This window comes from Amphibalanus amphitrite, unplaced genomic scaffold, assembly GCF_019059575.1.
Source record: "Amphibalanus amphitrite isolate SeventyFive unplaced genomic scaffold, NRLGWU_Aamphi_draft 001362F_arrow, whole genome shotgun sequence".
In the NCBI taxonomy this organism is placed as follows: domain Eukaryota; kingdom Metazoa; phylum Arthropoda; class Thecostraca; order Balanomorpha; family Balanidae; genus Amphibalanus; species Amphibalanus amphitrite.
In genome coordinates, this window is record NW_024882855.1 from 67,837 (window position 1) to 78,170 (window position 10,334).

A 10,334-nucleotide genomic window follows, 5' to 3' on the forward strand; every position below is an offset into this window, starting at 1 on the left:
TTCAAGCTTAATAACTTATTTGAGAATACTGATAAAAATAAATATTTGAAAATATTTGTTCGAATGACAGTTGAATGAATTTTAAGGCGAAATTTGTTAGGAAAAAAGTTTCTTCGGATGACCTTCGCAAAAAATCACGACCGGACTGCTACCATATCCACTTCCGTTTCATTTTTTGTTTTGCTGTGACATGTGTGACGCATCGATGTTTACTCTTGAGCTTTTGAGCAAGCCTTTCTAGTATTTTCTGACCGTGAGCCTTTCAAGCTGCTGCGCGCCCTGACTCTTCTACAACAACCAAGGCCCCAAGGCTACAAGGCCATATATACCACAACCAACAACGAGCAAGCCTTTGAGTTGCCTACCTGAACCTCAACCTACTTTGTGAGTATTTTCCAGTATTTTCTGATTTTTGTGTCCACAACGTCATGTGCAGGGTGTGTGTCAGCTGTATTACCAACAATTATCATTTTTGTTTTATTATATCAGTTTCAGCAGATGTGATTGAGGAAGCCATTTCAGTGTGCGAACTCAAACTTTTGTTTTTTGGTTTTCCTGACTTGTCAGTTGTCATTAGTGCATGTTGATGTGAAAGTTCCGATGTACGCTGTACCTTGACCTATCTTACATCTCTGAATCTATACACTGGAGGATAAGCTACATACTGTTGTTAATTGTTATTTGGTGTTCCAGAATTGAAGCAAAATGGCTCGGGGACAACAGAAAATTCAATCACAGCAAAAAGCTCAAGCGAAGTCGGCTGCCGCTAAGAAACAGGCGGGTCATAACCTGAAGGATCAGAAGAAAGCTGCAGCTGCAGCTCTCACCTTTAACTGTGATGTTTGTAAGGTATGTAATACTTTTTCTGCAATGTACTCCATTCACTGACAATGACAAAACAGTGTCGACTCATTACCTACCTAATCAACCACACCTTGTTTGAAGGGATTATGGCAACAGTGGGGCATGCATGACCAACAGCTTTCTGCTGTAAACAAAACAAACAAGGTTCATGCATTATTAGGGTCTGAATGCATATAATATTTATGCGAGATTACCCACAATGCTCAGACCTTGATTATGTCACTGGTGGCTTAACCCTAGCCCACACATGCCATTTTTCCATCCTAGAACGGACATGGGGGCCAGTCTGCAAAACGTGGCAGCCAGCTCGACGAGGTGTTTGGGGCAGCCGGAATCCTGCCCCAAATGGGGCAGTCAGCCTCCCGGGCAGTCGAATTTCTGCCCCAAATGGGGCATCTAATTGGGGCAGGTTAGATTAGGCCCTAAATGTACTATATATAGCATAAAAACTACATATCAATACATCACCCGCGCAAATTTAAGTCGGTCGCGGTCGCGGTAATGAGACTCGACAATTTTTTTAAAAGGATCTGATCATTGGTCAAGGTTATATTATATAGAGCGGCTAGCGTAGTGTTCCGGTTAAAATGTGATGATGACGCAGTTGGGGTGCAAAACTGCCTCATGTTGCCATGGCAACGTCGAATCAATCGGCAGCGAGGGGCGCATTTCGTTTTTGCAACCAAAGAAAGGCACTACTCGGACAATGCCCCATCATTGAAAAACTGATATTACACCTCGTCTTGGCGATGATCAGCTAGTTGTTGGCTTAGTTTTAAGTGTGCAGCTCGTCTCTTAATCTGCAGGTCGCGGGTTCGCAGCCGGTTTAGCATGCGTTCGTTTCTAAGTGGAAATGTGGATATCATTTGGCCGGACGGCAATCATCGTGAGGGCTATACAGCACATTTACGAGTGTTCGATTAGGTCAGGTTTGGTCTGGTTCGGTTTGGTTTGATTTGGTTTGGTGAGGCTAGAAAGGAGTATCTCCGGGTAGCGCCTTTCCTTCTTGGTTGCTAATACGAAACACGGCGCGTAAAACCAAGCGTAAAACATTCATAGCCCCGATGAAGGGAAAACTCGAATATGGTAGCAGTTACAAATGACAATTTCTGCGCTTCAGTGACGTTTGTGGCGCAGCTCACTTTTTCTCGCGTGTTTCAACAATACTCTGCTTCTTTATTATATTCCACCGGTAGCGTGCGACCCCCACCAAACACGATTTGGCAGCACTGTAAAGACGTCTGCTGGGCGTGTGCTGGGCGTGAAGTTTTCCCTTCACCATAGGGTTTACACACAAACTGGTCAAAGTTTGAGCCAGGATATACTAGTCTAAAAATGCAAAAAACGAACAAATTTTGGCATCAATAGATTCAGCATTTCATCGTGTGCCTCAAACCGTCCATCATTTGGCCTCAAAGGAGGTAAAAATTGTTCAAAATCGAAGTTGAAAAGATGCTTTCTGAGCACATAATCTGGTAGCAATCACGTGACCTGCTATAAGCAGCTTATCGATAATTTACAAACATAATTATTCATATGCTGCTTTAAACAACATTAATCATACATTTTGAGCTTTCAGTACTTTAAATAAGGTCAAAACATCGCATAACACAAAAGTTAATACAATAGTCACGTGGGTGTCAGGAAATGTCACAGGTGCGTCAAATTTGTGACTGGGGCTTTACTTTTTGTTTACTTTCAAACATCGGATCTACCTGTTTCTTATAGGTATCTTGGGTAGCGTGCACCCCGCCCCGGTCCGCCCCGACTACAAACGGTCTGCCCCGGAATTGCCGAACTCTGCCCCGATTTCTCAAAAGCTGCCCCGATATCTGCCCCCGCCCCACTGTGTCTGCCCCGACGAGATCTCGTCGAACCCTGCCACGTTTTGCAGACTGGCATGGGGGGGTTGCCACCCCCTGCACCATTGCATTCCTGCTGGAGAAATGATAGAGCTTGTAGTAAAGAGCAACAGATTCTCTGGGAAGAGATTAATCCAATGATACCCAGTTTTACTTAATCGGGTCAGTCATTGACCTTCCAGGTCAGGTCAAACTAAAAAATGTTGCTGTTTGGTTGGGGTCACTGTTGGAATATCACATGCGCTGCTCATCATTTACTGATGACGCTGCCAAGCCAGCTAGTAGAACCTCTGTCACACTATCCGACTAGGTTTTTACTGGCTGTTGTCATTTCAGGTCAAGCTAGGTCAAGGTCAATGAAATGTGTTTATGTGTCTGTGTTTGTGCTGATGTGTGCACCAATTGATTCTGTGCCCTTATTAGATGAGATCATGAACTGAGAACTGAGAAGCTTTTACCAAAATTACAGTCAAAGAAACTTCACGAAAAGTAAATTTAGCTTGCCTAAAACGCAATGTTTTTAGATGACCTAGGTTGACCTTGACCCTGGCCCCAACATCTGTATGTCGTCGAACAACATGTTATATGATAGGCGGGGGAGGTGAGACTGGCATAAAAGGCCGAAATCAAGGTGTCAAAAGCTCACAAGACCCATAGCCAATGCAAGATATTGGGTATTTGTCATTTGAGTCATGACATGACCTGAAGAACAAGGTCATATCTCCAAATCAAAAACCACAGCAACTTGAAATTTTCGGTGGACGCTAAGAAAGAGTAGAGGAGCAGCTATACGAAAAATCAGGCTTCTAGCTTGAAAAGTGTTAAGCGAAGAGCAGAAAAACTAACTGGGGTGGCGGGCGGGGTTGGGGGTGGCTACCCCTCCCCCCATTTGCGGGCGAGGTTTAAGTATTTGGTAAGGTCGATCTAAATATACTATCGTGTATCGATGCAGGGTTTTCTATCGATATGAGAACTTTGATTTGCAAAGTGGCAAGATCACAGGTGCAAATGACTTGATCTCTCTAACAAGATTGAGATCGTGGGTTCGAATCCCATCGGCGGCAAGAAATTGTCATGCCTTTTATCGAGTTTTGCAATCCACTATTAGATCGGGAGCTTATTTTCACCGGCGAATTGGATGACCGTTGTCTCTGATGACCGTGTCTGATCTAACCTTGCTTAACCTAACCTAACCTAACCTAACCTTATCTACTGATTTTGCCTACCGGGGTTAAGGAATTGGTTACTCCCAGGAATAGATTGCAGGCAATTGAAAGTCAAATGTTTTTAGGTTAAGTGGTTATGCATCAGGCTTCGGCCTGAAGCCCATTTCAATTTTCTCCAATTGACTTATAATGGATAGGTCGCAAAATTAACCTGACCTTAGGTCGCTGATTTCCAGATTCCCAGATGTGTATTTTATGTATAGTTAGTATTATATGCCCTTTATTGCCCTATATTGTATATACAGCCTTGTTATATCCTATTTCTTTTGTCAATCGCGGACAGTTTCAAGGCGATCGTTCAGTTGTTGTAGGTATGGCGAGCATTATAACTTTTGCTGAGGTAAGGTTTAAGGTCACCTGCTAACCTGATCTTGAACGACCATAGTTGAATTTTTACAGCCTTTGCAGAAAAGATATATGAAAAGGTGTGTCAAAAAACGGCGGCGCTGCGGGCACTGCGCGCCGCCGTATTTTATATTTGCGAAAAAAAAACCTTCGGGGGGGGGGGGGGGTACGTAAAAACGCCTCCCCGCACGTCGCAGGATAAACTAAGAAAACACCATGTATATTGGAATAGAATAATATAGAATGGTGAAAGAGTACCTACTTGATATAGGTGCCAAATGCTTAGTTTCTATATGGAATGGAAATCCTGTAAACTGGCAGACGTAAAGAATGTCTTGTAATGGTTAATTGAAACTATCGTTCTCTTTTAACTGACTTCGCCACAAGAATCGGACAGCATGTAGCTCTACATTTTGAGCCTATGTGTTTAGAATGTGGATGCTTGGCTTGTAATGGATGCATGTGCACTTCGCCTTCCGATGATCAAAGTAATGGAGCAAAGGCATATGCAGATCCACGAGATTCAGAAGACTTTGATCAGTTGTTGGTAAAGATGCAATTAGTGTTTTCAGTGGCCAGGGCTGAGTTTTTTTTTTGCATTCGTTCTTTCCTTGAGTAAATGGACTTTAAACTTTCAACTTGTTGTGGATGAGAATACTGGTCCAGTAAGGCTATTGATGTCCACATTATAGTTTTTATCCTAGTAGTTCCTCGTCGTCCACCGTAGATTACCCTTTTATGGTAATTAGTTCGCTTATCGGTTGGCGAAGCTTGACTAACAACTAATGTGTTGAGTTGAATTACAGGATCTAACTACACGCTATCTTGTAAACGACACCTTATGGCATGTTCTCGTTTCACTGCATGGCTTTTTATATTCTTACAATTGTTTTCTTCATTCCTATCGTGGAAAGTTGTGGGTGTTAAATCGCAAATTCTGATGCCATTTTTCGGAATATTTCAGTCTCAAATGCCTGACCCGAAAACGTACAAACAACATTTCGAGAGCAAGCACCCCAAGAACCCTCTGCCGGAAGCTCTAAAGGACGTGTGACCGTCGCCACAAACGACAGAATGGAGTTCCAGGGACGAATACCCAACTGAACATCCCACAATTCATCTTTTATCTCTAAGCATTTCCACGTGGATTTCCCTCACTGTAACCCTGTGGGTGCATGACGCGTTTCATTAGTGTGTGGTACAGGCTTTAGCAAAGAGATCTTTAGTGACATGAGGCATGATTCCGTCGATAGAAAATGCTCTTTTATCCACGGGTTAAGTGTAGTTGTCTGGTCGTTTCATGGTCTTAAAGTGTACTCGTTATTTGTTATATGGCTTTTACATGTATTTTGGTAAATAAAAGAAAATAACCAAATGCCAATCATTGTTTCCCTTCTGAATGTTAAGAGTATAATGAAATTATGGTTTTTCATTTGAAGCACACGGTTACATTATACGCTTTAGGTACAAGAGGACTAGTTACATGGGATGGGAAAACAAAATACATTTCTACCAAAACCAAAAATATCTGTTGCGTTCATACCAATGAGGTATTTTCACCTTCTAAGACAATCAGACATCAGTTTAGATGACAAATCGAAAATAAATAAAACAATGATTCAAAAATAGATGTAGAACTTTGGTAGGTACATGCAGCGCTTCCCTCTCCTGGTAATTACCTGGTACAAATAGGATTGCACTAGGGTTACCCGCGTGCTCCGCAACGCGAAGGGGGGATTTTTTGACCCGTGGGTATTTGGTTGGTCTGTGTCGATTTGGTTGGTAGATATCCATTTCGTTCGATTGCTTTTTGACGGCCAAGCATTTTGTAAGAAAACAAAAAGATACATCGCATCGAGGTGCCCGTGTCGTATTATCATGCGTTCTACTTTAGATTGATTCGAAAACTGGCGTGAAGTCTTTTGAGGGCCATCGATGAATTTCGCTAAAAATGACAATGTAATGGTTTGGAACATTTACATTTTTAAGGATACTGTTGTTAATCATGCGAAAATGAAGAGTGAATATTGGACAGAATTGAATGCTCTATCCAATGGTACCATATTCAATTGCCAAAGGTATCAGGTTATGCAGCAAACCCCGTGTGATTAATAAAGTGGCACAAAATTGACAAACACCATTTTCTCCTGTGATTTGCACCACCTTGATTTGGATCAATCAGCTTTTCACAATTTTTATATGAGAGGCGGTACCTTTCTCTTGCAAATAGGCGTTGATTCAACTCGCTCCATTTAACGGTCACCTAAAAATAAAATTAATTCCAAAATCCCTCAAAAACCGCAATTTTTCAAATAAAAATGCCCTCTCCGGTGCACGTGGCGCGTGCTATCCTCTGCATTGCACACCATTCAATAGCCCGTTCAATTCTGTACACGATGCTGTTTTCCCCGTGCCGGTCGGACCCCTGGTCACCAAGATATTGCACGGGAACTGGACCCGTGTCGGCCAAAATTAGCCGTTTTCGCCGGATTTCGCACGCCGATTTATACATGTAAAGTCTATGACGCGAATTTGCACTTTTTGAGCACGCGCCACGCGCTCCCTATCAATCCGATCGAGCTGAGACCCCTCAAAGGCACGTCGCGCATCCTTGATCTATAAGTTGTGCAAGTTTCACCGGGCTAGGTGCAACGGTCTGGCCTGTAGTCCACGCAAAGCACCGCCAAGTCGGGACCTCGGTAACGGACAGACGCACCCTCCTCAAATAGTAATATAGATACTGTAGGTATACGTTGTATTTCTTTCAAGCGCAACACTCGGTAGGTAACTTCGGTAAAAATGAACAAACACTGCAACCGTGGCTTTAACACATTATTCTTCTTCTCTGCATTTAACTTTAGTACCCATTAACCGCGAAGCTATAAAGTAGGATAGTTCTGGTCGTGCCACAGTCCGCCGGTACGGATGCCATGCAGCCACAGGTCTCCAGCTCCAGCTTCCTAGCAGCTCTGGGCCACTCCACTGTTCGACACAGACCAGCGGCGTTCAGACTTTGCGCCTAATAACGAGACGCCCGACGTCTGGCCGTGACACCGACCGCTCGGGTCCCGAAGCGAAACCTCCGCAGTGACTCCCTCCTGTTGTCATCATGTGTCAAGCCACGTCCACTCGAACCGTCCTCGGGGCTGTCTGCAGGACTCCTCGGTCCGTCCTAGTGGTCGGTGTAACTACCTATCGGTCCTTGGCGCAGCGTCGGTGCGGCGTTCGCTCTCCTCTCGCCACCCTCCGCGCTGTCCGCTCCTGTCAGCACCGCTCTGCGGCGGGCCGGCGCGCGCGGCTCACGTGTCGGCCGACGGCGACGACTCTGAGCCGCCACCGGCGCCGCTGCTGCCCGACGAGCTGGACGTCACGCCCGACGAGCTGCCGCTGGTCGTCGGACCGCCGGTCGTCGACGTGGTGCCCGTCGGCTCGGTCGACGAGGTGGTCGTGGTCGGTCCGGTGGTGGACGCTGACGGCGCGGCCGGCTCCGCGGCTGCCGGAGGCGGCGGTGGAGGAGGTGGAGCTGGCTTGGGCGGCGGCGGCGCGGCCTTCTTGGCGGGCGCCGAGTCGCCACGTCGCGGAGGGTGGCCGTAGAGGGCGGCGCGTGGCGGGTGGCCGATCTCGCTGGCTGGCCGGTCGGTGCTCGGATACACCTTGCGAGGCCGCGCGATGATGGCCACCCGCTCGGGCAGGTGGTACTTCTTGCCCTTGTTCTTGAGATGCCATGGCTCGTTCACTGTCGTGCGTGGGACAAATATATCAGACGGGACACACGTCCGGCGTACAGGACGGATGGACATGACTGCTCAGGAAGGATTCAGGCGCTAGTTTCCGCTTGAGGCGTTTTTCATGTTATATCGAATAATGTCGAACAACATTAGGGACGTCATCGGTCATTCCTATTCAGTGCATGAACCTAGGCTAGGCGGATATGAGGAAACCTGAGTTTCTAACGATGCTGGCAATCTTAATAGCTCGAAAAAGAGGCACATCTACTACCACGCGCTCTCCAAACTTCTACCACAGCGTTCACTATCAAGGTGCGGGGCAGCCGGCGCCCTGCACCCTGACACACCCTCCCTGCGGCCCCAGCCCAGCACTCCTTACCATCCGGCGGGTGGACCTTCTTCGGATGGGACATCATCAACACGTGGTCGGTAATGTTGTACTTGAGCGCCGCCTTTGGCACGTGCAGAACCTCGTCGTTGGTTCTGAAAAGTGGGTGGGTCGAAAAGTAGGTGGGTCAGATAATTCGCATAGGTGTGGGATGGGCGTTTGCCTTCTTTTGAACGAATGGCGATTCTTGGCAGCAGCCACTGTTAATTTTGCTTGTACTCTGGACTCGGTGATGCTGAACTTTTGAATTTTATATCGATGTTTAAATACTGAAGTAACAAACGCTACACTTAGAGCTTTAGTGCAGTGAGCGTTTAAAGACACGCTCCTACAAAATTGCTTTTTTCCAGCCAAATATAATTAGGTACCTATTTACTTTTGAAGCATGTTTGAGATGATTGGTTGATGAAATTCTTTACATACCATTTGTTGTTGAATTGCTTACCTCGTGTGTACTTCCATGCCAATGACTTTTTTGGGCCTCGCGATGTAGTATATTCGAGCAAAAGATGGTCCATTGTTGTCTGGCATTCCCATATGTGATTTGCTTTATGAAAAGAAAACGTCAGAATTGAAACATGGTGAAATTTGAAAATGACCAATTGAAATGTTGTTCACGATGGACAAAATTCATAGATAACACTTTGTTACGATAAGCTTCAATTAGATACGATAAACTTTGATACGATAAGCTAAGCATGACTGTAAGCCTGCATTTTCTCGCTTTGACTATCTGGTAAGGCAGCCGGGGAAAGCGATTATTGTTTGGTAATCGGCATTGACTTACTTCCATGGCACCCTGGTGTCTGGTGGCGGAGGGTACTCGCGCGGTACCGACAGGAGGGTCTGGTGGTTCAGCCATGATGCTGCCAGACAAACGAGAGCGAGACGGTGTCAGGCTGCTGCGGTTACATGAGGAGGTGTTCCTTTACAGACAACTGACTCAACCGACCCGCGAAGATCATTTGAGTAGTGAACTCAGTCAAGTCATTTCAGTCATTTGGTAATGTTACGTATTCGCTATCCTTTTTCACGGTTCAACGTTTCAAGTATCGTTTCAAACAATCCCGACAGGTACGCTTACTTCTACCTAATTGTTGTGTGCTTGATGAGATAAGGATTTGCATCTAAGGGGATTATTGTAATTTCAAGGATTTCAGTGTACCGTGAACACTGAACACTACTTACCGAAAACTTCTCCTCCCTCCTTGATAGCCTTTGACAGGCTTGTTGGTGGAAGATCTGGTACATCTCCCATTTCAACCCATAGTTAATTTCCTCATGACTACCAATTTAACTATTTCGAAAGCTTAATGGACTGAAAACCCTACGAAAATTTTTTCACATCACCGTTTCAAGTTTCAGACTGAAATTTATTACAATGAATTGTCAAATAATAACAAAAATTTAAATAGATCCGAAAGGGTTGCCGCGAAAGGTGTGTTAATTTGTTTGCGGTTTGTTAAAAATTATATAACAGTCCGCACGCATGTTGATCTCGACGGTGCTGCCATTTTCCTGTGGGAAGGACAAAATATCTGTTGATGCGACCTATATAGTCAAATTACGTATATGGCCTTGGTCACATTATTGGTGTTTTTTTCGGAACGTTAGGCATGATTCAGTCGATTTGGGTCAGATGATGGTAACTGAGGAAGTTTAAAAATATTGCGTGGGCGTAATTTTGATCCTCCTTACTGCATCTGCCTCAAGAGTTGTTGACAGCGTTTCCTAAAAACAAGATAAAAAGACTGAGCCGTTTCGTAAAAGAAAGGCTAACAGCTGAGGAACTCTGCGAAACAGATATTTAAAATGTGTCGACGAATGCTGTATCTGTGATTCATTGATCTCAACAATTTGAAATGTCAATATCAAGTTCTTTCATTCTGTTCAAATTTTGTTTTGGTATCATAGATCCAAG

General features: G+C 44.9%; 2 protein-coding genes across 11 annotated transcripts in view; one reads left to right on the forward strand and one right to left on the reverse strand.

Moving 5' to 3' along the window:
* The window catches only part of LOC122372462 (SH3 domain-containing kinase-binding protein 1-like), a 101,640-nt gene that overhangs the window by 2,698 nt on the left and 88,608 nt on the right, over nucleotides 1–10,334 (forward strand). For 2 of the 10 annotated variants that reach the window (XM_043349671.1, XM_043349659.1), the window contains exons 1-2: nucleotides 212–384; nucleotides 694–849. The exons of 1 other annotated variant lie outside the window; for it this stretch is intronic. The gene's annotated coding sequence lies outside the window, so the exon portion shown is untranslated. Of the gene's footprint in view, nucleotides 1–170; nucleotides 385–693; nucleotides 850–10,334 lie in introns of those variants that run through there. 7 more of the 10 variants (XM_043349637.1, XM_043349647.1, XM_043349664.1 and 4 more) reach the window with 6 other exon arrangements.
* LOC122372469 (acrosin-like) lies at nucleotides 7,036–10,036 on the reverse strand. Its single transcript, XM_043349681.1, has 5 exons — nucleotides 9,602–10,036; nucleotides 9,201–9,279; nucleotides 8,859–8,960; nucleotides 8,405–8,508; nucleotides 7,036–8,033 (listed from the first exon to the last, which is right to left on the reverse strand). Exons 1-5 carry the CDS (start codon nucleotides 9,669–9,671, stop codon nucleotides 7,597–7,599), a joined length of 792 nt encoding a protein of 263 aa, XP_043205616.1. The 5' UTR covers nucleotides 9,672–10,036; the 3' UTR covers nucleotides 7,036–7,596.

Excerpts from the sequence above, each read along its gene's own strand:
- LOC122372469 (XM_043349681.1), bottom strand. The coding sequence starts at position 9,671 with ATGGGAGATGTACCAGATCTTCCACCAACAAGCCTGTCAAAGGCTATC. Across the intron at positions 9,280-9,601 it reads GGAGGGAGGAGAAGTTTTCG|CATCATGGCTGAACCACCAG; the intron begins GTAAGTAGTGTT and ends TTTGTCTGGCAG. Across the intron at positions 8,034-8,404 it reads GAAGGTCCACCCGCCGGATG|TGAACGAGCCATGGCATCTC; the intron begins GTAAGGAGTGCT and ends CACGCACGACAG.